This window comes from Rattus norvegicus, chromosome 1 (genome assembly GCF_021556685.1).
Source record: "Rattus norvegicus strain SHRSP/BbbUtx chromosome 1, alternate assembly SHRSP_T2T, whole genome shotgun sequence".
Lineage (NCBI taxonomy): Eukaryota > Metazoa > Chordata > Mammalia > Rodentia > Muridae > Rattus > Rattus norvegicus.
In genome coordinates this window covers 106,564,710-106,591,018 of record NC_141534.1, presented here as the reverse complement: position 1 = coordinate 106,591,018, position 26,309 = coordinate 106,564,710, and the positions used below count along the sequence as shown (strand labels likewise).

Sequence of the window (26,309 nt, the reverse complement as noted above, 5' to 3'; positions counted from 1 at the left end):
TGCTCAGGTACGGTGGCACCGCCCAGTCCCTCACTCTGAAGCTCCCAGTGACCATCAACAAATTCTTCCAGCCCACAGAGATGGCCGCCCAGGACTTTTTCCAGCGCTGGAAGCAGCTGAGCCTGTGAGGGGCAGGGCTGGGAGGTGGGGCGGGGCTGCGGGACAGGGCGGGGCTGAGGGGCAGGGCCTCAGATGACTGACAGTGCTTTCAATCTCCCAGCCCCCTGCAGGAGGCACAGAAAATCTTCAAAGCCAACCACCCCATGGATGCTGAAGTCACAAAGGCCAAGGTGAGAAAGACTGGGCATTTACAGGGTACTGGCCGCTGGATGGACCAGTTCTCACACGCGAGGGTTTAGCCTGCAGTATGCTGGAGGCTTCTCAGCTTCTCTAATACCCATGCTGTTCTAGCTTCTGGGGTTTGGCTCTGCTCTTCTGGACAATGTGGATCCCAACCCTGAGAACTTTGTGGGTGCTGGAATCATCCAGACGAAAGCCCTGCAGGTGGGGTGTCTGCTTCGACTGGAGCCCAATGCCCAGGCCCAAGTGAGTGCTGAGGGCAGTGGACCTCCCTGTGACCCCATTCCCTACGCCCTGCCCTCCTTCCTGTTCCTCATTATCTTCTCACCTGTCTTCCTTTACCTGCCTTACCCCTCTGACTTTGTACCCCTCGGTGGGCTCTCTCCTTCCACACAGATGTACCGCCTAACCCTGCGCACCAGCAAAGAGCCTGTGTCCCGTCACTTATGTGAGCTGCTGGCCCAGCAGTTCTGAGCCCTGGACTTGCCCTGGGATATGGCCGGTGCCAGGCAGCCCTGAGATGGAGGCAGCTGTGGTGGAGGGGGACAGCGAGGGGACCTCCAGTGGTGACAGCAAAGACCCCAGGGATGGGGGCATGCCTGGCGCGTCCTCTGGCCTTTGTATTTTATTTTTGTTCATCTGCTGCTGTTTACATTCTGGGGGGTCAAGGGAAGCACCCTCCCTTCCTTGTCCCCCGAAGCACAGAGGGGAGGGGGGCCGGGGAAGTAGGTACCTCCTCCCCTCCCCCTCCCTCCTTTTCACCCTCCTCCCTCCCTCCCTCTCCCCGTCCAGGGGCCGTGTATTATTGTGAGCGAATAAACAGAGAGACGCTAATATTACCCCCATCTATTGACTGCCCACCCTAAGTGATCAAAGGAGCGGGGTGAGGGCTTGTAGAGTGTGGGTGGCCAGGCTTCTCAGCCCATGGGTGGGAGTCTGCGGGGACAGCATCAACAGCAGCAGCCGTAGCCCTAGCTGCACAGCCACCAGCTGCCACCCCATGCCTGGCCCTAGCACAAGATAGCAGGCCCTGGGTGTCTGGGCTGGGTGGACTGTATCTTCTTGTTTCTCTGCTGGCCCCGGTTCTATGAAGGACAGGGAGGACTATGATGAGCAGCAGTGTCAGGACCCCTCAGCCCAGCCCATTCCTTCATAGTAACTCCCCAGTCGGCCTCTTCCCACCTAGCTTGTTGTCTTCTATGTTCTCTGTGTATACTCAGACCTAACATGGAGGTGACACCAAGTGCCCTCACCAGCACTGGTGTCACCCTCTTGAGGATCACACCCTACTCCCAAGTGTAGGCCTCCAGATTTGCAGGCTCATGAGGTCCTTCTCTGGCTGGGCACTGCCTGTGTCTTTTGGGGCCTTAGGGACCTGGGACAATTTCCCAATGTGCAGGTTCCTCGCTTGCCTCTGCTTGAGCAGGGCTCTGCCCAGCAATGTGGAGGGTGGCAGGAGTGGCTGGTTAACTCTGCCATTTAGTATTCATTGCGCAGCATTTAGAATGACCTAACAGAGTCCTTGCCGAGGAGGATGGAGCAGTAAGTCCTCAGTTCTTTTTCTTTTTGGTTCTTTTTTTCGGAGCTGGGGACCGAACCCAGGGCCTTGCGCTTCCTAGGCAAGCGCTCTACCACTGAGCTAAATCCCCAACCCCAAGTCCTCATTTCTTTTGAGGTACTGGATAGCCCAAGCTGGCCTCAAACTCATGGTCATTCTGCCTTGGCCATAGTAGGGCTGAAATTCCAGATGTGGAACAAAATGGCCAGTCCAGCCCCAGTGCTTACTGTAAAAACACTGGCTGGGGAAGTCAGGAATTAAGTACTAAGATTGACAGGGGCAGCTGAGGCATGGCTAAGATTGACAGGGGCAGCTGAGGCATGGCACGTGGGATCCATGCCTACCACTCACCTGGTGGGAAGTGGGTGGTGGCCACCAACGTATAGAAATTTCTAAGGAGGCGCCTGCGTTGCTCAGGGGAAGGCTCTAGAGAAAAGTGAGCACCTTGACTGGGTGACCTCTGGCTCAAGGCCCTCCCACTCATTGCTTCCCCACGCACCTTTATCCTTTGAGGGCTCCACGGTAAAGAGGCAGCGTCTCAGTTCCAAGTGGAGTAACAACAGGCTGGGGAAAAGTACAGTTGGGCTGTGGGAAACAGGCAGGGCCAATCCTTCTGGGCCCTGGGCCCAACCATCGAGCCTTACCCAAGAATATCGCTGTGTAGCGGGAACCCGTCAGGGAGCGCCCTAGGGCCCAGTGGCAGGCAAGCCCGGAGGGGCTCCAGCAGAGGCTGCCACCAGCGTTCCAGCAACTACAGGGGAGATGGGAAGGAGATCAGGGCTGGTGCCTAGTGGAGCTTGGTTGGCCAGGACCTGCACGCAGCAGGTGGCGCTCGTGGAGGGGATGGGCAGGGGCAGCAGAGCAACAGTCCGCCTCACCTGTGGGGCCTCACCTGTGGGTCCAGCTCACCGAGGGGCGGGCGCGGCCCGCAGAGCAGACACAGCTCCAGGCCCCGCAGCAGAGTCAAGGTCAACAACCGATGGGGGACCTGTAGCAGGGGCAGTATAGCGTTAAGTATGGCCCCGCCCCTCTGGAAGCCCCACCCTGGTCCCGCCCACTCACCGTGGGGCTCCCGTGGGGCAGGTACACTGGGTAGTCACGAGCAGCTTGCGGTGGCAAGGACCCCACCAGCCAAGGGAGTAGCACGGCTTCAGGCATGCCTAGGCGCCACCAGCCATCGGTCGCTGCCACCACCCGGCCTGATACCAGCAGGCTGACAAAGGCTGTGCCAGTGGCCTCTGCGAACCCTGAGAGGGTTTCCTGGTGAAACGGTCAGACTAGATGTCATTAGGCAAGGAGGGACATTCCCTTCCTAGCTAGGCATGGAGGAGAAGAGCAGCCATGAGACCAGAGACACTCCAGCATGCAAGGCTGCCAAGCTCCTGTTTGAAACCCTCTCTGTAAATAGGGATGCTTTAACTTTCCTGTTCGTCAGCATTCTCAATTCTTCATACACTACTTATTTTATCTATTTATTTATTTATTTTTTGGTTCTTTTTTTCGGAGCTGGGGACTGAACCCAGGGCCTTGCGCTTCCTAGGCAAGCGCTCTACCACTGAGCTAAATCCCCAACCCCTGTTTATTTTTTAAAAAAAGATTTATATATAAGTATACTGTAGCTGTCTTCAGAGACACCAGAAGAGGGCATAAGATCCCATTACAGATGGTTGTGAGCCACCATGTGGTTGCTGGGATTTGAACTGAGGGCCTCTGGAAGAGCAGTCAGTGCTCTTAACCACTGAGCCATCTCTCCAGCCCTGTTCGTTTCTTTCTTTCTTTCTTTTTTTCTAATTTATTTCTCCTTCAGTTATGGGGATGGAACGCAAGGCTTTGGGCATGCTAGCTAGGCAGCTCTCCCGTGGAGCCACAACTGAAGTTTTGAGTCATGTGTTCACTGAGCTGCCTAGACTGGCCTTAAAGGTTGCATCCTCTTCCTCAGCCTCCAGAGTAGCTGGAGTGACAGGCCTGCACCAGGAGGCCCTGCAGTGCCAATAGTTTTAACCACACATCTACAAGTTGATCCCCTACTGGATGAGAAGGCACAGTGCTGACCAATGGAAGCTCTGAGGTCAGGACACACTGCCAGGAGAGGCATAACTTGAAGAGAGGAAGACTGGGTGGGTGTGGTGGAGCATGCCTTTAATCCCAGCACTCGGAGGCAAAGGCTGGTAGATGTTTGTGAGTTGGAGGTCAGCTTGGTCTACAGAGCGAGTTCAAGGCAGCCTGGGAACTGTGTCTTAGAGAGATTGATCTGCTCAAACAGAAATGCTCCCTGTGAGGCAGAGAGGCAGGGAGCATGTGAAGTGGAGGAGACTGGAGAGGTGGAAGCTGCGGGCGAACAGTCAGTGTACCCTGGCGAAGACAGTTCTTTTAGAGTTACAGATAAAACATGATTCCAGGACGATAAGAGGGTGCTAGGGCAATGTCCAGAGGGAGAAAATAAAGGAAGGCCGAGTAGAACCATGGGGACACAGTTATTTCTATAGCTGCCCCAATACCTGCATGACAGACCCCTCTGGAGGAATGACACAGTCCACACACTGGGTCAGGTCCCCGATGAGCTCTGAATTCCCCAGGAAGCTGTCAATGAGACAGTAGCTGGCCTGGTAGAGGAAAAAGGAGGTGTCTAGGACCCAAGCGGGCCCAGATCAGCCCAGAGAAAACTGGGGCCAGCTCCAGGGTTAAACAAGCTCTCCCAAGAACCCAAGGGCCCATGCTTTCCCAGTGCCTACTGGGAATTGTAGTTTCAGACAAACAGGCCTGAATTAGGGATCCTAACTGCACTCACATCTCACAGCCTCACCCTCAGCTCTTTCTTCAGTCTCTCTACATTCCGGATATTGGTCAGCTCCTCAAGTCCCACAATGAGAACCTAGAAGAGTCACATAGGATAGTGGGATCTGTAATAGGATCTAGTCAGAGAGGACAGTGCTTGGATGGATATTGAGAGGAAAGTCAGGTCTGGATCCCTGCATATGAAGGAGGAGGTCTGGTTCCTGGATTGCTAGGTATGAGGGAGGAGGGCTGTTTGGATGCTTGGGTGTGAGAAAAAAATGTAGGGATTTGGACTGAGGGGAAAGGACTGGGAGTGCAGCTCTCTTGAGTTTTGGAGAAAAGAGGGCCCAGTCTCACCATGGCCCCAAACACCATGTGGAGCATTCTTTCCAGCTTCAGCTCAGAGGTGCCCTCCTCAGATGACAGAGCAATGAGGGTGATGCTGTGGGGATGAAAGATGAGAAGCAAGAATGAGGTCAGGCCTGGGAAACTGAGCCAGGCGCTTCCGTGTGTCCCAGCTATTTCTACACTGTTCGCTACATCCTGATGGGGGTGGGGGTGGGGAATCCCTCTGGGATCACCTAAGCCAGGAACCATTGCTCAGATCTTGTTCCCTTGCTCCCGCCAAGGGACCTGTCATGGAAGTTCTTCCACACTACGGTGGTGTCTTCTGTTCTTGCGGAGTTCAGTTGCACATCCAGATTCTGGCCGAACATGTGGACTCCATTGAGGGACCCGATGACAGAAAAAGGGAGCTGAGGAAGAGTGGGGAAGCATTGCAGTAGCACCCAAGACCCATTGAGACCCCGCTGTCCCACGTTGCAATCTCCCAATATTCCCCCAAAGTTCTTCAGGAAACCAGATTTATTAGTCCCCCATAACAGCTAAAGGGCGCGAGCCTCTAATCCCTGCATGTATGCAGTCCCAGCTTCCCAAATCCTAATTTAGACGCAGGAGTCGAATGCCCCCACCTGTTGACGGGAGGGGGCGCCTCCGCTGCTGCTCCGACAGAACAGGGGAACCCCGCTAGAGGCTGCGAGGCACAGCAGATGCACCGTGCTTCCTGGCCCGTCATCCCCCATCTCGAAGCCCGCACCCGGAAAGTCACGCCCCTGGAGACTCTCGGTGTGGATCTGGGAGCATGCGGGTAGGCAAAGTGGCCTGCTGTTTGGAGCCGCCAAAGGGCGAGAAGCGGGATCATCAATTCAGCCCCTCCAACTGGTCCGGCCCCGCCCCGGCCGGAAGTAATCATGACCCTAATAAAGATGGCGACAAGTACTTCTTGCCAAGCATTCAAGTTGTTCCCGGACAGTTTCTTATCTTTTGTATAACGAGAATGAAGAATCTAGCTTGAAGACGGTGGTGGTAACAAGACGTTGCCTACCAACCTTCTTGTGTGCTGTAATACATTTTTTAAACAACGGGTTGAAGATGGGGACAGTGCTAAGGCATTGAATGGCAACGACAGTCAGCGTGGCTTTTTCATTCCATAGTGGTAAATACCTTGCCCTAATCAAAGATGGCGGTATGCTCAGGCATTGCCTAGCAACCACCATTCACAATAATTTCGGTTTCAAAACTCCGAAGCTCCGTGCCACCGTCTCCCTCTCCTTTTTTCAGAGTGGTTTGATCCAGGCAGCGTTGCCTAGTAACCACCAAATGAGGTGGTTGTTTTTGTTATTAGTAAAAGGCAGAAGAAAAGAGAACCTTTCTTTTCCAAAATCATGAAAACTACATAATTTTTGTAACGAATTCATGCCTATGATGGTATAGCGTGAAGAAAGTTAAAGCACGGTCGACACCTCTGTCTCCTGCGTGGGATACGTGTCGGCCCGGAGATCCCCGTAATAGATCTCCGTAATAAACCTTGCCTTTGCTTATTACATCCAAAAAAAAAAAAAAAAAAAAAAAAGGAAGTTAAAGCACTGAAAACTTCCTTCCATTGCAGCAATAGAAGTTAGCATCGCGGGACCAGGACAGATTTTCACAAATAAGATCACTGTATTAGAGAACCCACTCCACAAAGCTGACCTTCTTATGCGTGCCATGGCGTACTCGCTATAATAATCACATTTTATTTTCTAATTAAAAATAGTATGTCTACAGCTTTATGTCTTTATTTTCTATTTCCTGGGAGGGTTGCAATCTGTAGGCCAGGTTGGCCTTGAACTCCTGGCAATTCTTTGGCCTGGAATGGCAAACGCCAGGCACTCTCATTCTTTCTCTTTTTGTTTACTGTTGTTTAGTGTATTTTTGAGGTGTGGTCTCATGTGGCCCATGCAGACCTGGGACTCGATATGTAGCCCTGAACTTTTGATTCTTTTTCTAACACTTGTCTTTCTAATGTTTTTTTTTTTATATAATCAATTTCTATAAGTTCAAGGACTTGAACATTTTCCATTGACAAATATTAGATTTCTCCTGGTGAATTTCTTTTTTTTTTTCTTTTTTCTTTTTTTCGGAGCTGGGGACCGAACCCAGGACCTTGCGCTTGCTAGGCAAGCGCTCTACCACTGAGCTAAATCCCCAACCCCATGAATTTCAAATGATACAATAAAACAAAAGAATTTTTGGAGACAAAATATTGCTATGTAGCCAAGGGTGGGGTTATGCTGGATCTAACCCAGTGTTGCCACTGTCACACCCTTTGCTGATTCTGTAAATTCTGAGGCAGCAGTTTTAGCTGCTTGATTACTGTATGTTTGACAGCAATTGCTTTTTTATTATGCATATTAGAAAACATTTTTAGTGGTTTATTTATTTTTATTTCATGTGCACTGGTGTCTTGCTTTAATGGATGAAGGTGGGGTTGGGGATTTAGCTCAGTGGTAGAGCGCTTGCCTAGGAAGCGCAAGGCCCTGGGTTCGGTCCCCAGCTCCGAAAAAAAAAAGAACCAAAAAAAAAAAAAATGGATGAAGGTGTTGGATACCTTGGAACTGGAGTTGAGCTTCTAGGAATTGTGGGTGCTAGGACTTGAACAACCCTCTTAATTAATTTAATGCCCTCTTTTGGTGAGTTTGAAGACAGCTAGAACTGCCTCTGAAAGTAGCCAGTGCTCTTAACTGCTGTCTCTCTAGACCCCACAAAACAATATTTTAAAGTAACCTTTTTGGATGCTGTTTCTATTCTGAATTTTATTTCCTATATTTCCTAAGGAATAATTAACAAATGTTCTCTGTACATGGAAGAAACAGATGCAGGCAATCATTTTAAAACTTGTACATGATTATGCAATTATGATCTCTTAAGGCCAACCTGACTTGCTCTCCCCAATCTCCTGCCAAATACACAAATAAACAGATAGACAGGTAAATGAAACTTTCAAAATTCTATGCATGGGCTGGAAAGATGGCTCAGTGGTTAAGAGCACTGACTTCTCTTCTCAGAGGTCCTGAGTTCAATTCCCAGCAACCACATGGTGGCTCACAACCATCTATAAATGGGATCTGATGCTCTCTTCTGGTGAGTTTGAAGACAGCTACGGTGTACTCATCTGTAATAAATAAATAAATCTTAAAAAAAAAGAAGCTTATAGGGGTTGGGGATTTAGCTCAGTGGTAGAGTGCTTGCCCAGCTCCGAAAAAAAAAAAAGAAAAGAAGGGAAAAAAAAGAAGCTTATAAAAAATTCTACGGATGCTTTTAGTGTGTCAGAGATGGAGTATTTCTTGAGTTCACAGCCAGTCTGTTTTACAGTGAGTTTCTGGACAGCTAGAGTTACACAGAGAAACCTGTCTCAAAACAAAATTCAACGTGGAAAATTTTAGTTTATGGGTGAGCACTGGGGTTAAAAAAAACTTGTTCATACTGTTAATTCCGGCACTCCAGAGGTAGAGGCCAGCAGATCTCTGAGTTCTGGGAAGCCTCACTAACTAATTTACAGAGCAAGGTCCAAGACAGCCAGGGCTAACACAGAGACAGACTGCCATGGGGCCAGAGGTGGAGGAGACACACCACAAAACAATGTCTGGGGGTTGGGGATTTAGCTCAGTGGTAGAGCACTTGCCTATCAAGCGCAAGGCCCTGGGTTCGGTCCCCAGCTCCGAAAAGAAGAAAAAAACAAAAACAAAAAACAATGTCTGGGACACTGTCTCAGTTGCTCCAGTGCTTGCAGTGCAAGCATTTGGGCTGAGTTCGAATCCCCACCACCTACGTATTTTATAAAGGGCTTGTGTATTATTTTTCCTTTTTTCTTTTCTTTTTCTCTTTCTTTCTTTCTTTCTTTCTTTCTTTCTTTCTTTCTTTCTTTCTTTCTTTCTTTCTTTCTTTCTTTCTTTCTTTCTTTCTTTTTTTTTTTTTGAGACAAGGTTTCTCTGTGCAGCCCTGTCTTCCTGGAACTCTTTCTGTAGATTGGGACTGCAGCTCAGATACACTTGCGTTTGCTGTGGATTGGAATTTAAGGCATGTGCCATCACAGCTTTGTATCTTTCTACATTAGTGAGGTTTGTTTAGTAGAGGTTGTTTAGTAAATTTTTGTCCACACATATGTTATAATATAATTTTCCAGATCCCTTTATATTCATTTTGGCTTATGTCATTAGCTGCAATGCCGAGACTCAGTTTCCTCACATTCCTATTACACTGTTTTTATATATTAGTATTATTATTTTGTTATTATTATTGTTTTCTTTCTTGCTTTCTTTCTTGTTTTGTAAAGAATGTATTTTCTTTCAGTCGGTTTCTGGCTTCTTTCCCAGAAAACAGAGATTAGGTGTTGCCTAGCAACCTTGATTTAAATTGAAATTCCCTTCTTTCCCAGCGAAAACAACTGTCTTGCTTCCAAGTCCTGGGCAACTTTACACTGTTGCCTAGCAACGTCGTTTCCGATGATGTGATTGGACTACTCTCTCCCATCGGTTCCTGGTCAGAAAGAACAGAATTTATTAACTTAATCTCTGTGTCAGACCTCTATGGCAGGGCACGCGTTGCCTAGCAACCGGGTTCCCGAACTCCCTTTAGCCCGGAGTCGGAAACAAGATTTCGACTCCAAGATGGTGGCCGGATGTGCTGTTTTTCGTTTTATTTCGTGCTTGATGTTGTGCACAAAAGTTTGTTCGACTTCAAGAGGCCCTTAAAAGGGCTCGTTGTGCCCATTCTGAGAGTTTCATGCTGTTGGTATGCGCCAAGGTAGAGATAAAACCACCACTCCCAAGATGCCCCGCACAAACATGGCCGTATCAGCATCAGCAGAAGTTGCCAGACGTCCGGCGGGAGTGCGCGCACCGCGCAAGCGCACTTCTGTTCGTCCCGGGACGGCGACGGCCTCTGCGGCGCTGGCGGCGGCGGCGGCGGCGCGGGGCATGGTCCCCGGATCCGAAGGCCCGGCCCGGGCCGGGGGCCTGGTCGCTGATGTGGTGTTTGTGATCGAGGGGACGGCAAACCTGGGGCCGTACTTCGAGGGACTCCGCAAGCACTACCTGCTGCCCGCCATAGAGTGAGTGAGACCCTACATCGCCTCCCGCTGCCCTAACCTAAGGCTTGTGCCGACGCTGCCTTTCCTCCGTCTTCGCAGGTACTTCAACGGAGGACCACCCGCAGAGACGGACTTTGGGGGAGACGTGAGTGTGCGGCCGAATCATGGGGAGGAAGCTGGTAGACCCCTATGTCTGAGGGAGCAAAGATGGGGTCCTTAGTCTTGGGTTTGAAGAAAGAGAGACTCAGTTTATTTCTAAAATGATCTGAAGTTGGGAGGCCCTGTTCCTTGCCAAAGATCTTCGTTTTAAAGTTCTTTTGTCCTGTCTTCGCAGTATGGCGGAACCCAGTACAGCCTTGTGGTGTTCAACACAGTAGACTGCGCTCCAGAGTCCTATGTACAATGCCATGCTCCTACCAGCAGTGCCTATGAGTTTGTCACCTGGCTCGATGGCATCAAGTGAGCTTTGACTTCATTTGGGGCAGGATGGGGACCCTAAGAAAGACTGTGGGCATGGTGACTTGTGATTGAATAGTGCCTGGAGTTCAGTGTGGGTCCCCACAGTCTGTACCTGAGTATGCCATACCGTCAGCTTGCTCTTCTTCTCTGTCTACTCCAGAGGAGTCTGCAGGATGGATCTGGGCCTTGAGAGTACCTTATGTGAGTTGGGTCATAGTTTACAGTGTAGCTGAGGCTAACCTTGAGTTCCTGACCCAACTGCCTCTACTTTCTGGTTGCTGGGCTTACAGACTCGTGCCACCATAGCCAGCTTATGGAATCAGGCAACCTGCAGTAGCCACGGCTTCTTCTCAGACATATTTCCTAGGTCCCAGGGTCCTTTGTGCTGCCCATTCCTTCTGAAAAGGAAACCTGTAGCACTTGTATTTGTTTTTTGTGCTCTTGGATGTCTGTTACTGTATAACCGGTTCTCCCCCATGCTGCCTTGGTTTAAGGATTTCAAACTGAACATTTGCACCATCTGTAGGTCAGGAACTCAGGAAGATAAGTGGGGTCATGTGTGTTTGGTCTGGTCTCACAGGGCTGTGGTCATCCACTCCCTGGCATGCCTGAAAGAACCACGGTCAACTGCTTGCTCTGTGGCTGGGGACAGAGCCTTCGTTCTTGCTGGCTGTTTGCCATCATGCCCTCGAACATGGCAGATTAACACCCAGACTGGCAGCTGCCTCTGCTCAGAGTGAATGTGAACCCAGAGGGCAAAGAGGAAACTACCAGGTTTTTTGATGACCAAGTCATACCTCATCACTTTTGTCACAACTTGTTTGATAGGTGAGTCTGCCCTGTTCCAGACAAGAATGGGTGACCAGTGGGTTCCCTGGGGACAGACCACCAGAGCCTTGTAGGGTGCTGGTGCTTGGCACATAGTGAGCAGTGTGTGAGTGCCTGCTTGTACTGCTCGCCCTGTCCCTGTTCTTGGTTTGCAAATGAGTAACCTATAGAGTGGTGGGTGCTGGAAGGCTCACTGATGCTAATCTTCCCAGGTGGGTTCCACAGTCTGGTTGTGGTCAAGGTTCATTTAGTGGTGCTGATCTGTTCCTGCTGGTTCTTCCTGCTTGGTTGAAGCAGGCGTGTGTGTGTGTGTGTGTGTGTGACAGACAGAGGCAGAGAGACTTGGTAAGAGGCATGGGAAGCTGGCCTGTGTACTGCCCCCGGAAGTTGTTGGGATTAGAATTAATATAAAGCAAAGCTTCCTGTTCTTGATATTGTTGACACTTTGCACTCAAGTTTTTAAAACAGGTTTTGTTTTGTTTTTTTAATTTAATGTGTATGGGGTTTTGCTTATATGCCTGTGTGTGCAACACTTGTGCCTGGTGCCCTTTGAGACCAAAGAGGCCATAAGATCTTCTGGAACTGGAGTTAAACAGTGTACTCCAACCTGGATCCTCTGAAGAGCCGCCAGTGCTCTGAACGTTTCTATGCCCCCAGTCCAGTTTAAAAACCTCACAGCATCTTGTCAGGTTTTCCGGGCTAGCCACACAGTTCTTTCCATCCTTCTGCCTCAACCTCATCAGTGCTAGGTTTTCTTGTCTGAGCTGCTACACCTAGCTTAGATTATATAAATCTTTTATTTTTTTTAAAGGATTTTTATTTTAATGTGCATTGATTTTTTTTTTTGTCTTACGATTTTTTTTAAACTTTCTATTGAAAGAAGTGACTTTCTATTGGTGAGAAGTGACTTTCATACCATGTACCCCAATCCTACTCAACTTTCTATCTCTTCATATCCACCCTTGACACTTACAAACCTCCTTTCCAAAATAAAAAAACAGTGTCTTTTTTTTTTTTTTTTTTTTTTTGGTTCTTTTTTTTCGGAGCTGGGGACCGAACCCAGGGCCTTGAGCTTCCTAGGCAAGCGCTCTACCACTGAGCTAAATCCCCAACCCCTGTGTCTTTTTTTTTTTAAGATTTATTTTATTTATTATATATGAGTACACTGTAACTGTTTTCAGACACACCAGAAGAAAGCATCAGATCTCATTACAGATGGTTGTGAGCCACCATGTGGTTGCTGGGATTTGAACTCAGGACCTCTGGAAGAGCAATCAGTGCTCTTAACCATGGAGCCATCTCCATCCCAAAATCAGTGTCTTGATGTTTTTGTCCACATACATGTCTGTGCAAGGGCACCAGACGCTGGAACTGGAGTTAGAGATAGTTCTGAGCTGCCAGCTGCCCTGGAAGAGCAGCCAGGGCTCTTAATGACTGAGCCTTCTCTCCAGATCCTGAACTAGATAATTCCTTGTTGGGAGCCCTCTCCTGGGTGTTGAGCCACATCCCAGGCCTTGGAGAATGTCTAATAGCCTTTACGTGCTAGCACCCAGTGACCTCCTAGAAAGCTGTCTCCAGGCATTGCCAAGCATCTCTTAGAAGGCCAATGGCACTTGCATGGAGAACTACTTGGCTAGGTAGAGGAAGCCCCAAGGTCCTCATTGCTGTATGTCAGGATTGGTACATAGGAGGCTTCCACCACATTTGGTCAGATGTGAGTTTAGGAGTCAGTGCCAGCCAGCTCTGTTCTTGTTTCCCTGTGAGGAACCTTCTGTGACTTTTCTTTCTTCTTTTTATTTTTTTTAATATTTTTAAAGATTTATTTATTAAATATGAATACACTGTAGCTGTCTTCAGACATACCGAAAGAGGGCATCAGATCTCATTACAGATGGTTATGAGCCATCATATGGTTGTTGGGATTTGAACTCAGGACCTCTGGAAGAGCAGTCAGTGCTCTTAACCATTGAGCCATCTCTCCAGCGCCCTTCTGTGACTTTTCTTTCTTTTTTTTTTTTTTTTTGGTTCTTTTTTTTCGGAGCTGGGGACCGAACCCAGGGCCTTGCGCTTCCTAGGTAAGCACTCTATCACTGAGCTAAATCCCCAGCCCCTTCTGTGACTTTTCTTATCAGCCAGTCTGCTTCTGTGACTTAAGGCTTCAGGAGATCCTAGTCGTGTGAACCCTGAGTGATGGCTACAGGGAAAACCTTCAAAAAAGCCAGATTTCCGTGGTGCTGATTGTGGGAAGAGCAGCTCCTCCCTTAAGGGAAAGGCTGGACAGGGCACTGTGACTCCCACTCTATACTTGCAACCCTGTAAACATAAGCGTCCCCACTTTGGAGGCCTCTGCTGCTGCTCAGCATTTCCATCTAGTTTTCCCAGGATTGCTGTGTTGATCAGGGCCTGTGACCACACCCAAGACTTTGTGGGCAGGGCAGGAATGGGAGTGACAGTGGCAGCGCCTTTACTGCTTAAGAAATCTCACCTGCTATTGATGGCGCTGGGAGACAGGGTGGGGCATGCAGGACAGTTAGGAATGGGCTTGCTGCTAAGAATTAGGCTTCCGATGTTACATCGCCTTTCTGCCAGGAGCCAATTTCCCATAGCTAGTGGCCAGGATGTCTGTCTCAATTCCTCTGCTGACAGTTCATTCACTCACAGAGGTATGGCACAAATGCTGAGTGATCATGAGATGTAGGCGCTATCCTGGCCCTCACCAGGACTAGGACCTGTGTGTGTGTGTGTGTCTCTGTGTGTGTGTGTGTGTGTGTGTGTCTGTCTGTCTGTCTGTCTGTCTGTCTGTCTGTCTGTCTCTGTCTCTGTGTGTCTGTGTGTGTGTGTGTGTGTGTTTGTATGTGTGTCTCTGTGTGTGTGTGTGTGTGTGTGTCAGTCTCTGTGTGTGTGTGTGTCTGTGTGTGTGTGTGTGTGTGTGTGTGTGTCTGTGTGTCTGTGTGTGTCTTCCTGCCCTGCAGGAGTTGGCTCTGACTTAATACTGTGGTTCTAGGGTTTGTACTCAGGTTATCAGCTGGGCAGCCCTGTTTTTATCTTGCAAGCCCAGGAAGCTTGGTGTTTTACCACTCACTGGCTGTGTGCATTGGGTGGCTAAGCACTTACTTTGTGTTGACAGGCTGGCTCCAAACCCCTATGCCTCTCTAATACAGGCTGTGCCATCACCCAGGGTTTGTTTGTTTGTTTGTTTTTTAAATTTAGGTTTATGGTTGTTTGGCTTATGTGTGTGCCTGTGTACAGGACATGAACCTGTCCTCAGAGACATTGTTATCTCTTGACTTCTACATCAGATTCCCTGGGTCTGGAGTTACAGATGGTTGTGAGCTGCTGTGTGGTAGTTGAACCTGGGTTCTTTAAAAGAGCAGCTGGTGCTCTCAACTGCTGAGCCGTGTGTAGACTCAGTGACCAGGTTTTGAGTTGATGGTGTCAGGTTGGTGGGGTTCCTGGAGGAGGGCATGCTGGGCACATACCAATTATCTCCATCATATACCTCTTACGGGCCCGTCTGGGGACGAGAAATGAGAGGGCTCAGACCTGCCTATGGGTAGGGAAATGAGGGGCAGACACGAAGCTGCCACAGTTTGGCAGTATAGGGCTGAGTTGGCCACAGGAGGCAGCCCAGAGTCTGTGATAACATCAGCTGTGCTGAAACAGAGACCTTTTCTAGGACACCATGCAGAGGAACACTGTGGGTGGGTTTCTAGGCTGCCGAGGACAAGTATCAGAAACTGTGTTTGAAAAACAGTATGGCGGCTGCAAGTCCAAAGTGACAGTGCTGGCTGAGTGAAGGGCCTGAAAGTCTGGGGAAAGACTCCTCCCTGACCTCCCCAGCCTCTGTGGCTTGACCTTCCTTATGGTCTGTTCATATCTGCTTGCTGCCTTCCCCTTTTTCATAGACATAGAAATGTCTGTGGATTGGGACCCTGTTATTCCCTTCTTTCTTTTCTATTACTTGTGTAGAGAACCTGTTTCTAGGAAGGTAACTCTGGGTTCCCATGGTTCCTGACATATCACTCTGAAGTAATTTGACCCATGGCACTGTGGAGGAAGCGGGAGCCTGTGTTGTGATAGTGCTTCTCCTAGCACTAGGAGGTGAAGGCAGGAGGATTGCCAGCTTGTGTCCAGTGGAGGCTGGAGAGATGGCTCATTATTTAACAACACGCACTGGCTGCTTTTCCAGAAGACCCACATTTGATTCCAGGCACTCAGGTGGCGGGGCTCACAGCCACTTGTAACTCCAGTTTCTGGGCGTCTGATTCCCTTGCTTGGCCTTTAAGAGCACCAGGCACGTGTGTAGTGTACACATATACATGCAGGCAAAACACCATACACATAAAGTACAAAGAAAATCTGGTGGCACACACCTTTAATCTCAGCACTTGAGAGGAAAAGCAGGCAGAGATCTGTGAGTCCAAGGTCAGCCAGGTTTATACAGTGAGACTAAGACAGCACAGGCTATATAATAAATGACGCCTTCATTCAGCAAAGGAAAAAGAAAAAAGAACAAAGAACTAAGGCAAACCAGTGAAGCAAATGGCCCATTGGGAGGGTATATCAGGAGGATGGTCAGGGCATTGGGCACACCTGAGGTCCTGGCTCCTTCTGCTCCTTCTTGTTGCCCTCCCTTCTTAGTGTCTCTCCCTGCCTGGTGCTCACTTGTCACCAAGTAAAACTCTAAGGACAGTGTCCTGTCAGAGGGTGCAGTGCAGTGTGGGAGGGGTCAGGAAGTGTGCTGGCTGCCTGTGTAGGGCACTGGGTCTAACTGGCTGTCCTGGCTGTCCTGCAGGTTCATGGGTGGTGGTGGCGAGAGCTGCAGTCTCATTGCTGAAGGTCTGAGCACTGCTCTGCAGCTGTTTGATGACTTCAAGAAGATGCGTGAACAGATGTGAGTGTGCCTGCCTCCTGGGAAGTCCTCCTCGATCCTCACCCTGGATGGGGACAGGAAGTGGGACCCTGTATAGGCCAGGGCAGGCTAGTGCCTGACCAGACACTAGGTGGGGATCTCCCTTCTATGCCCCTGGCCTAGTAGGTGACTTAAAGTTGTCACTAAACCCAAGAGCCTCAGTGTTGTCAGCTGAAAATGATCTCAGAGGGTGAGGACGTGGCATTCAGTTGCCACTAGCTTGGAGTACCTGCTGCATCATGACTTTGTCCCTGGCAGCGGCCAGACCCACCGAGTCTGTCTCCTCATCTGCAACTCCCCCCCATACCTACTGCCTGCCGTGGAGAGCACCACATACTCAGGCTGTACGACGGAGAGCCTGGTGCAGAAGATAGGAGAGGTGAGGGGAGTGTCGAGTAGGAGGACTTGCACCCCTGTGTGTGAGGGAGGGGGTGGGCCACACCTGCATCCGAGGAAGCAGGCCGGGCTCTAAAAACCCAAGGCAGAAAATAGCCAAAATCTCTACGCTCACTCATGACAGAGCTGGGAAAACTAAGGCCTGTTTTACTTCCCAGCAGTGTCACGTCCCACCACACCGCAGGGGAGGGAGCCAGCTCTAACATTCCTGGAGGCCCATTCTTACTTTTTTTCCCTACCTGCAGCGTGGTATCCACTTCTCCATCGTTTCTCCAAGAAAGCTGCCAGCACTTAGGCTTCTGTTTGAGAAGGCGGCTCCTCCTGCCCTACTGGAGCCATTGCAGCCCCCAGCAGACGTCAGCCAGGACCCCAGGCACATGGTACTTGTGCGTGGGCTCGTGCTGCCTGGTAAGGCCTGGGTACCGTACACGGGAGGGGGTTCCTTTTTGGTACTGTTCTTAACATGGACTTTGGGATATTCCTCTTTCTACCCCAACTCCTCTCGGGATTCGCTTGTCTCTCCTGTGCTCAGTTGGCGGCAGCTCAGCCCCAGGCCCTCTGCAGCCCAAGCAAGCCGTTCCCCTGCCACCAGCTCCAACTTCAGCTGCCACGCTCTCAGCAGCCCCCCAGCAGACCCTGCCCCCGGTCCCACCACAGTACCAGGTATGACATAGTTAGGAGCCAGCTCCTGGGGCCTTGTGGAGCCATGCCTCATGGGAGGACCTCAGGAACCATTGGGATTGTAGAGTGAAGAGATGGCACAAGCTAGGGAATGGCCTTGATGGGGACGAGTCCAACGCTCCTGGGTCGTCAGAGCTGTGTAGTTGCTTTGTAGGGGCAGAAGTTCATGGTTCTGGGGGTACATGGTCTTTTCCCGTGTGACAGGTCCCTGGGAACCTAAGTGCTGCTCAGGTGGCTGCGCAGAATGCTGTGGAGGCTGCCAAGAACCAGAAGGCCGGGCTGGGCCCACGCTGTGAGTCCTGGAAGAGGCAAGGGGGCTTCACTGGCTTTCTGACTCAGTTCCCCACTCACACTTGTCTCTCCCACAGTCTCACCCATCAACCCTCTCCAGCAAGCTGCTTCAGGAGTGGGGCCCCCCTTCAGCCAGGCCCCGGCACCCCCATTAGCTCCTGGGCCCCCTGGAGCTCCCAAGCCACCTCCTGCCTCACAGCCTAGCCTAGTCTCCACTGTGGCCCCTGGACCAGGCCTGGCAGCCCCGGCTCAGCCTGGGGCTCCGTCTATGGTAGGTGCCCTCTTAGTACCCAGCTTGACTCCGCTGCTGTGTGCTTGCTCATAGTAGGTGAGAGGAGGTGTAGCCAGCTGCAGGGGCCTGAGCACGGCAGTGAGGTTCATAGCTGTGCTTTGTGGCTTTGGTGCAGGGCTGTGGTTGGAACTGTTCGGAGGGACCCAGGTATCCTGTAATTTTGGGAGTCTGGTTCCTCAAGTTTTGGCGTGGATGTTCCCAGGGATGGTTAGTGGTTGTGGAGGTGTGACGGAAAGGACCTTTGTCACACCCCTTTAAGGTGCCCACTCCCTGACAGCATGGTCTCCTCATTGCTCTCTGTCTTCAGCAGGCAGGCACTGTGACCCCAGGTGGGGTCAGTGGTCCTTCACCAGCCCAGCTGGGGGGTCCTGCACTTGGTGGGCAACAGTCAGTATCCAACAAGCTCCTAGCCTGGAGTGGCGTCCTTGAGTGGCAGGAGGTGAGTGGTTACTGTTGGGAGTGTGGAGAGTAGCGGCTCCCAAGGCCTTAGGATGTGCACTGGAGGTTGGTCCAGAGGAACTCTAGGTGGCCCAGGTCTCAAGATGGAGTTTAAGAATTATGTTGAAGCCAGGCATAGTGGCACATGCCTTCACTCCCAGTACTAGGGAGGCAGAAGCAGGTGGATTTGAGTTTGAGGCCAGCCTATTCTAGACAGTGAGTTCTAGGATAGCCGGGGCTACTCAGAGAGACCCTGTTTCAGAAAAAACAAAAACAAACAAAAAGTTATATTGGAGCTCATTGCCTACTAGGCACAGGCCTCCACTCCCAGTCAATCAACCAGTCCCTCTCCACACACACAGGCAGCATTTGGCCTCTCAACGGGGTTCTGGATATTGGGCTTTGAAGGATAGTGACTATAAGATTTGGGGCCCAGAAGAGGGACCCAATGTTTGTGGGATTTGGGCACTTGAGTGTGGGGTTGCTGGGAAGATGGGGGAGTTGTGGGGCTGCAGGAGCTGGAGAAGCTTAATTCACCAGGCCTTGGCTGATTCACCCCTTTCCTTTCAGAAACCCAAGCCTGCATCCGTGGATGCCAACACCAAGCTGACAAGGTCTCTGCCTTGTCAGGTCTATGTGAACCATGGAGAAAACCTGTAGGTATTTGTTAGGGGTGGGGCAGGCTCAGCCTGACTGCCATGACTCTCCTCTCCCTGTGTTGCCTTTCAGGAAGACTGAGCAATGGCCCCAGAAACTGATCATGCAGCTCATCCCTCAGCAACTGCTGGTGAGTCCTGCCAGGCCAAGGCCTGCCTGATGCTCACACTGTGTTCCCCACATGATGCTTCCCCTCCGTGGGCTGCCCCATTGCAATGCCTGTATGTTTTTAGACCACCCTGGGCCCGCTGTTCCGGAACTCGAGAATGGTCCAGTTCCACTTCACCAACAAGGACCTGGAGTCCCTCAAAGGCCTCTACCGCATCATGGGCAATGGCTTTGTGAGTGCTTGGCTCTCACTCCTTTTCTGCCAACTTGGTGAGGACCCCGGGTGCCTAGGCCCCAGGAGCTGCTGATAATGTCACTCTGTGACACTGCAGATGATACCTGGCCCTTTCCTAACTACATGTGTCCTAGGGCCTGCAAAGTCCCTGGCCCATGGTGCTGGCTTGTGGTTGTGGTGGTGGTGGTTGTGGTGGTGGTTGTTGATGTGGTGGTTGATGCTGATTTGAGACAAGTCCTGCTGCCTCAGGCTCCTGAGGGCTGCATTTGTAGACATGTGTAGTCAAGCCTGGCTGCTCTGTCCCCTTGTTTACTGTTGGATAGGGCCTGCCCTCATGACTCCTCTGACTGTCGTAGAGGCGGCTTCTGAGTCATCTCACCTTCCTGGGTGTCAGTTGCAGTTTGTGTTTGGGGAAGACACAAGTGCACATGGGGTTAGGCATGGTGACTTCTGTGCCTGCTTTGTCCCAGGCAGAGGGTACTGTTGGTCATCAGCCTCATGGCCCTTTTCACCTCTGTGACATTGTTGTCTGCTGTACCTACTCTGTGTGTGGGTGTCAAGCACTTTGGAATTCTGCTGGTGCTGTTAGAAACTCAGCTGTGCCCAGAGCCCTCAGAGGTGTGGCCCATCAGCGTAGACACTGAATTCTGCGCTATAACAGGACCCAGCAGGGAGCTCAGTGACGTCATTCCTAGACCTCTTATAGGTAAAGGTAGTTATCTTAGCTTCTGGGTACCCTAAGCATGCGGAAGAGGCAGTGGCTGGAATCTCCTTCAGGAAATGAGAAATACCCAAAGCCTCTGGCCAGGCCTCCTTTAATCTGGGCAGAGTTGGGTCACTAGGCTGCACCCCTTGTAGGGGAGGGCATTCACCAGCACTCGGGCTTCGGTGGCACTGCCCTGTTCTGTACTGGGCAGAACAGGAGAGGTTGTGTGTTGATGAGCAGCAGCTGCAGGCTGAGGGAACCTAGGTCCTGAGAAGAGAACCCAGGTAGCCAAAGCCAGTTCCCTGAGAGTCTGAGGAGGCACTCTGACTTCTTTTTTTTTTTAAAGATTTATTCATTTATTATATATAAGTACACTGTAGCTGTCTTCAGATACACCAGAAGAGGGCATCGGATCTCTTTACAGATGGTTGTGAGCCACCATGTGGTTGCTGGGAATTGAACTCATGACCTCTGGAAGAGCAGTCGGGTGCTCTTAACCGCTGAGCCATCTCTCCAGCCCGGCACTCTGACTTCTAAATGTCATGTTGCTGTTCCCTAATCCATGCTGGCAGATGTTGTGGCAGAGAGATAGAGAGACCCTTAAGGGTCTAACCCCATCTTTCTGGCATCCTTCCCAGCAGAGCCCTTTCCAGTGTGATTTGGGGAGGCAGTCCAGCGCTGTGCAGAAGTGAGACAAGGAGGTGGAGGGCCTAGTCAGGGTCTCCGTGGGTTTCTGATGTGGCCTGGTGTCTTCCCTCTCCTCAGTGGTCAGTGGGTGCTTCACTCTTCCTATGCCATTTGAATGCCCAGTTCATTGCCTGTCACTCAGTTTTTGTTTCTGGGGCAGATGCCAAGCAGACCTGCCCTCCTTAGCACTGTACAATGAAATGAGACCTCCCTACCTCTTGCCACAGGGCTTGTAGGGTTTTATAGAATGAGGAGGGCTATCCTGGTGTCCCTATGGTAGGCAGTTTCTGAAGCGTCTCTGCCCACAGGCCGGCTGCGTGCACTTCCCACATACAGCCCCGTGCGAGGTGCGCGTGCTCATGCTCCTGTACTCGTCTAAGAAGAAGATCTTCATGGGCCTCATCCCCTACGACCAGAGTGGCTTCGTCAATGGCATCCGCCAGGTCATCACCAACCATAAGCAGGTCCAGCAGCAGAAGCTAGAGCAGCAGCGTGGGGTGAGTGCGGGCCCAGCCAGCTAGTCACCATGGCCTCCTGTCTCCAGACATCTCCTTTGAGTCCCTTGTCCCTAGCAGAGCAGCTTTAGTCCCTTTTCAGTGTGCACTTCAAATTCCTGACACAAGACCCACCTTACAACCAGGCAGGGTGTCATGCCTCTCCAAGATGGTGTGCCCCCAGAAAAAGGCACCCTGCTTCTCTACACCAGGTCCTCCCTACAGTGTGAGTCACCTTCCCTCATCTGACCTGTCCTCTCTGTCCCCGTGCAGATGGGGGCACAGCAGGCACCTCCAGGCCTGGGCCCCATTCTGGAGGACCAAGCGAGGCCCCCGCAGAATCTAGTGAGGACTGAAGTGGGGACTGGTGGGGTTGGGGATGGAGGTGGGTGGACTTGGGGCAGCCACTGTACTGTCCTTCCTCATGCTCTCTGTTCCTCAGTTACAGCTCCGTGCACCACAGCCTCAGCCTCAGGGTGCTGTGGGAGCTTCTGCGGCTACAGGGCAGCCCCAGCCCCAAGGTACTACCCAGGCCCCAACAGGGGCACCCCAAGGTCCTCCTGGAGCAGCCCCTGGCCCACCTCCTTCTGGACCCATCCTTCGACCCCAGAACCCTGGAGCCAACCCCCAGCTGCGGAGCCTTCTCCTTAATCCAGCACCGGTGAGGCTTGGGATTAAAGCAGCAGGGAATGGCAGGTTCTCACCCAGTGTTTCTGGGAGGAAGTGGTGGACAAGGCTCCCAGGGTGGAGGACCTTCCTGGAGTTTAGACTGGGTCCTCTGAGTCATTCTTTGTCTTCTTCACTCAGCCCCAGACTGGGGTACCCCCACCCCAGGCCTCCCTACACCACCTCCAGCCTCCAGGGGCCCCTGCATTGCTGCCGCCACATCAGAGCCTGGGGCAGCCGCAGCTAGGGCCGCAACTCCTGCACCCTCCACCTACCCAGTCTTGGCCCACACAGCTACCCCAGAGGGCGCCACTGCCAGGTAAGGGGCTCCAGGGGAGGGCAGGGTTCTAGAGTGGGAGTCCCTGAAGTCACTGTTAAGGACCCTATTACCAAAGGGCCTCCCATAGCTCAAGGGGACTTAAAGGGCCATTGGGAAGTTCAGTACAGGAGCAAGGCTTCAGTGGTGGAAACTTCCCACAAACCTTATATTCTGTCCTGGGGTGCTGGAAGATGTCTTAGGGTTAGTGAAGCGATGCGTGTGGGGGAAGGGCTCCCGAAGGGTTAGAAAAGTGTCTATATCCAGTTGGGCTTAGAAGGACCTCTGGTGTTCCCTGGAGCTTCCTAGAAACCTTACTGCCTTGGGTTCTCAGAGGAAGTGGGATGAGAGGCCTAGGGCCCTCAATGGCCCCAGGGACCACTGGGAGATGCAGTCCCTTCCCGATGCCCCCCAGGTCAGATGCTGCTGAGCGGGGGTCCCCGGGGCCCGGTTCCCCAGCCGGGCCTGCAGCCCAGCGTCATGGAGGACGACATCCTCATGGACCTCATCTGAACCCAACACCCAATAAAGTTCCTTTTAACAATGCCCGGCTCCCGTCACTGACACCCCTAGGGCAGTCTTTGCTCTCGCCTTGCAGACTCCCCAAGGCCCCGGCTGGGTGATGCTGGGCCCTGGGGTGAGTTGGAGGCAGCATGGTGTGCCTGGTTCTGCGAGACTTGGAGGCAGGTGGGCAGGTAGTGTACAGCTCACGTGCACTTAAGGGGTTATGGAGCCCAGAATGCCTCTGACCCAGCCAGGGTTCCGAGGAGCCTGGAAGGAGAAGCAGTAATTGGGAGCCAGAAGGGACCTAGGTGCAGATAGCCAAAGCCACAGAAAAGGGGCGTGCAGGGCCAGGAGGTGGACGCTCCTGGGATGAGCATTTCAGGAAGGAGCCGGAGCTGCAGAGTCCAGACTGGGAAGCTGGAGATTGGTCCTGGGGATGCAGGACTGCATAGACTGCCAGTAGGGCTGGGTGTCAGGAAGGTGCGATGGTTTGTAGGAGCAGGGCAAGCAAGAGGGAATGGGGGTGCCTAAGTGGCACGTGCCACACCAGGAAATCAGGATGTCCCCACGGGAATGTGTTCTGTGCTTGAGGCCGTAGCAGTCAGGGTTTCACAAACAGCAGGCACTGGGTTCCAGGTGCAGGTGTGGATAGGTTGGGTAGCTTCTGTCTTACGGTCTGCCCTCAGGCCTGTGTGCAGGTGTCCCCCCTGGAGAGTGAGTGAGAGGTTTGTCACACAGGCACATGTCGCTGAGTGTGGTCTGTGTCTGGACCACCACTGCCTGGGTGTGAGGCGCTAGTTAATGTGCAGGTGACTGACCCATCCCAGGAGAGAGGCTGCAATCTAGTGGCCCATGGGCCACCACAGATGGGTTTTGTTTGGCCTTCCCTGTGCTAGCATGGCACAGTCTTTTTACCCGTTAGCTGTAAAGCACCTATGACGTTCACACAGTCTGCAGTCTGCTCCTCTTGATGTGTCAGAAGACTGACACACCGGGCCCACCCTTCTGCCTGGCAGTAGTAGCCTTGTCAGTGGGGCTCATGCTCTCAGGTTCGCCACAGTCCCCACCACTCTTGCTCTTCCACGGTGAGGCAGGGGTCCTGCCTCAGTCACGGGGCTGGCACCATGGTGGTTCTGTGGTAGCATTCAGAGAAAAGTGAAATCTTTCTTGTACCCATGTCTCCTTCAAAAGTGGCCAAACGAAAGAGAGAAGGAGAGGGCCGCGTGTTTCGAGAAAAATGGGAGCGAGACTATTTCTTTGTGGAAGTGAAGAGCATGCCTACGTGCTTAATATGCAAAAAAAACGTGTCAGTGCTGAAAGAGTACAACCTGAAGCGCCACTATGAGTCCCAGCACAGCAGGAGCTACGGTCAGTACACAGCGCAGAGCCGCGACACACTCCTGCAGGAACTCAAGAGGGCCCTCCGAGCCAGCGAGGCTTTGGAGAGCCAGGAATAGCCATGCAGTGCAGTGGAGAAAAGAACTGTCATCAAGGCTGTCCTGTGAGTCTGACAAGCTTTTGCAGGCTGAAGCACACAGGAGTCAGAGGCCTTACGGATCCAGTTGCCTGAACCACAGCAGTGGCCTTTTGATGGCTGCACAGAAACTCTGAGCACATGGTTAGCTTTATTTATTTGTGGTGGTGGTGATCTCCATGCAACCGAGGTAGTCTGTGAGGTGGCGCCAAGCCAGCCCCTGACTTTGAAGTGGCTTGCTCTTGTGCATGCAGACATCAGATTCATAAGCACAGCTACAGTCCCCTCATGGTGGTCGGGCTGTCCGTTGTGGGGCTGTCCCATACCTCCGTCCCACTCATGGTGGTCGGGCTGTCCATCGTGGGGCTGTCCCATACCTCCATCCCAAGTGGCACTGTTTGCCAGGACCCAGCTCAGATCCTAGTCTCAGTAACCAGGAATTGAGATGCTCAAAGAAACACCATGACGCCTTGACTCGCATTCCTGTACTTGAACTGAGCCAGTTGCCTGAGACCAGGACATGCAGGGAATCTGAACTGGCCTGTTCAGTTCACTTCAGAGTGTGCCGAGCCGAGCCCTGGTTCCCTGGAGGGAACCTGGTTAGACACGTTTGGTTGAAGTTCCCACCCTTGTGAACACTGACTCTGTCTCAGAAGGACATTCACGAACAGCTCCTGAATGTATGACTGGGGTGTGATCCTGGCAGATGGATGCCTTTTCGAGCAATAGTGGGACTGCCTATCCTTGCTGCAGCTGGTTTCTGGAAATGAGAGGCGGCCAGGACCAGTTACCCACACTGTGAGACCCAAGACCAAGTTCCCCGAGGGCCATATTCTACTTGAACTTGAGCTAACACTGGCTAGCTCGCCTTACGATGATGTGAATGCAGACCCCAGTCCGAGTTGCAGTGCAACAGGGTGCATGCAGTTCTGCAAGATGGCGAGGATCCTTTACCTCTGTCCAGCAGTATCCTGAGTGTTTGGCTGCCCACACTTGTGACAGTCACTGTTTTCCGTTACTAAATCAAAAAACTCCGTTTTAAGGATTAAGGTTGAAATTTCACCTGCCCATCTCTCTGTCCCAACCAATGCCAGCACTGACACCTGGGTGTAGAAGGGCAGGTGTCAACCTTCCACTCAAAAGGCACAAGAGAATTACAAGAGAGAAATTTTAATAACTAAATATTTCTATTTTTCAATTTGTATTTTTTCAATTTTGAATTTAAAGTATGAACTCTAGTATCATACGTGTTTGTGTTGTATTCCGTGCGTTCACCATAGCTCAGTAAAGATCCAATTTGATTATCTTTCTGGCCGTGGGCTTTCCTTCTCCCTGACTAATCCACCCACTTGTGTGACAGCCTGGCCCCTGCTAGCGGGTTCACTTCTACCCCTGCCCTGGGGCCTGGCTGGGAGGGGCTAGGAGGCCTCTTATCCCATGAGGCCCCGCCCCTGGGTGATTCTCAGAAAGTAAAAGAGGACTAGGGCACCAGGTGCAGCTGAAGACGTGAAGGCAAGGTGATGTGGCCATGCAGCCAGTGTGTGCCCATGGCTCCAAGACACTGGGTGCTAGGGATTGTGGCGAACCTGGAGAGTGCGTCCCCCACCTGGTGGCCTTCAAACCAAAACTACCACACACACTGAGGACCAAACAAAATCTGCTGTGGGTCTCATGAGGCCATTAGGCCACCATTTTGCTACCTCTGGAAAGAGACTCTAGAACCAGGACACAGCCTCAATGGGAACCCATACATGAGTAGGCAGGGACGGGGGAGATGGTTGAGGCAGGCAGGTTTTCTGAAGAGGAACTAAGTCATCAACAAGAGGAGAGACATCATTTTGTATGTAGACCAGGCAGAAGTTCTAGGGAAATGTGGGTTTGTCCTCAAAACAAGTTAAGAATGGTTATGGTGTGCTGGAGAAAAGGCTTGGCTGTTAAAGAGTAGGTACTGCTCTTACAGAGGACTCAGGTTCAGTTCCCAGAACCCACATCTCAGACTCACAAACACCTGTAACCAGTTCTGGAGGAACAGACTCTGGCCTCCCAGGACACCTGCACACACACACAGGAAAAGAATGGTGGCGCCTCCTCCACAGGCTGGCCTCCCATGCTCGCCTTCTCC

The 26,309-nt window shown here is 51.6% G+C and overlaps 3 protein-coding genes across 66 annotated transcripts in view; 2 read left to right on the top strand and 1 right to left on the bottom strand.

The window, feature by feature from the left end:
- Ap2a1 (adaptor related protein complex 2 subunit alpha 1) overlaps positions 1–1,139 on the top strand; it is a 29,909-nt gene extending 28,770 nt beyond the window's left edge. For 4 of the 6 annotated variants that reach the window (XR_015623832.1, XR_015623829.1, XM_087555908.1 and 1 more), the window contains 4 exons: positions 8–124; positions 221–290; positions 412–546; positions 697–1,139. Coding sequence is in view for 4 of the 6 variants with exons in the window: in XM_087555908.1 (XP_087412034.1) it covers positions 8–124; positions 221–290; positions 412–546; positions 697–774 (400 nt within the window). In the remaining 2 variants the exon portion in view is untranslated. The remainder of the gene's footprint in view (positions 1–7; positions 125–220; positions 291–411; positions 547–696) is intronic. The other 2 variants (NM_001395093.1, NM_001395092.1) reach the window with 1 other exon arrangement.
- Fuz (fuzzy planar cell polarity protein) lies at positions 889–5,853 on the bottom strand. Of its 20 annotated transcripts, none has more exons than NM_001399381.1 (11): positions 5,605–5,852; positions 5,267–5,388; positions 4,991–5,075; positions 4,662–4,730; positions 4,357–4,461; positions 2,921–3,118; positions 2,751–2,846; positions 2,503–2,609; positions 2,358–2,422; positions 2,210–2,284; positions 910–1,385 (listed from the first exon to the last, which is right to left on the bottom strand). In NM_001399381.1, the coding sequence occupies exons 1-11, from the start codon at positions 5,713–5,715 to the stop codon at positions 1,171–1,173; spliced, it is 1,248 nt and encodes a 415-aa protein (NP_001386310.1). In that variant the 5' UTR covers positions 5,716–5,852; the 3' UTR covers positions 910–1,170. The 20 variants fall into 20 exon arrangements, 15 of the variants coding, with proteins under 15 accessions (NP_001386310.1, NP_001032735.1, NP_001386311.1 ...); XR_015623800.1 differs by having other exon boundaries at positions 1,132–1,385; positions 2,737–2,846; positions 5,605–5,853; XM_087555804.1 differs by having other exon boundaries at positions 1,132–1,385; positions 5,215–5,388; positions 5,605–5,853.
- Positions 5,854–9,612: 3,759 nt separating this feature from the next.
- Positions 9,613–25,493, top strand: Med25 (mediator complex subunit 25). 40 transcript variants are annotated; one of them, XM_087654831.1, is made up of 18 exons: positions 9,613–10,064; positions 10,143–10,188; positions 10,378–10,502; positions 16,126–16,224; positions 16,501–16,621; positions 16,884–17,046; positions 17,171–17,301; positions 17,524–17,611; positions 17,688–17,881; positions 18,210–18,341; positions 18,911–18,996; positions 19,070–19,127; positions 19,231–19,338; positions 21,042–21,230; positions 21,501–21,572; positions 21,670–21,888; positions 22,035–22,212; positions 23,905–25,493. In XM_087654831.1, exons 1-18 carry the CDS (start codon positions 9,748–9,750, stop codon positions 24,168–24,170), a joined length of 2,592 nt encoding a protein of 863 aa, XP_087510957.1. In that variant the 5' UTR covers positions 9,613–9,747; the 3' UTR covers positions 24,171–25,493. The 40 variants fall into 40 exon arrangements, with proteins under 40 accessions (XP_087510957.1, XP_087510972.1, XP_087510970.1 ...); XM_087654846.1 differs by lacking the exon at positions 23,905–25,493 and adding an exon at positions 22,625–22,753 and having other exon boundaries at positions 18,213–18,341; NM_001415793.1 differs by having other exon boundaries at positions 9,871–10,064; positions 18,213–18,341.
- Positions 25,494–26,309: the final 816 nt, after the last annotated feature.

Bases quoted from the DNA above. Each gene is read 5' to 3' on its own strand.
- Fuz (NM_001399381.1), bottom strand. From the start codon at position 5,715: ATGGGGGATGACGGGCCAGGAAGCACGGTGCATCTGCTGTGCCTCGCA. The intron at 4,462-4,661 runs GTGAGGCTGTGA...TTCCTCTACCAG, and splicing joins GACTGAAGAAAGAGCTGAGG to GCCAGCTACTGTCTCATTGA. The intron at 2,285-2,357 runs GTGCGTGGGGAA...ACTTTTCTCTAG, and splicing joins GGAGCCCTCAAAGGATAAAG to AGCCTTCCCCTGAGCAACGC.
- Med25 (XM_087654831.1), top strand. From the start codon at position 9,748: ATGCGCCAAGGTAGAGATAAAACCACCACTCCCAAGATGCCCCGCACA. The intron at 10,503-16,125 runs GTGAGCTTTGAC...GCTGTCCTGCAG, and splicing joins ACCTGGCTCGATGGCATCAA to GTTCATGGGTGGTGGTGGCG. The intron at 17,882-18,209 runs GTAGGTGCCCTC...CTCTGTCTTCAG, and splicing joins AGCCTGGGGCTCCGTCTATG to CAGGCAGGCACTGTGACCCC.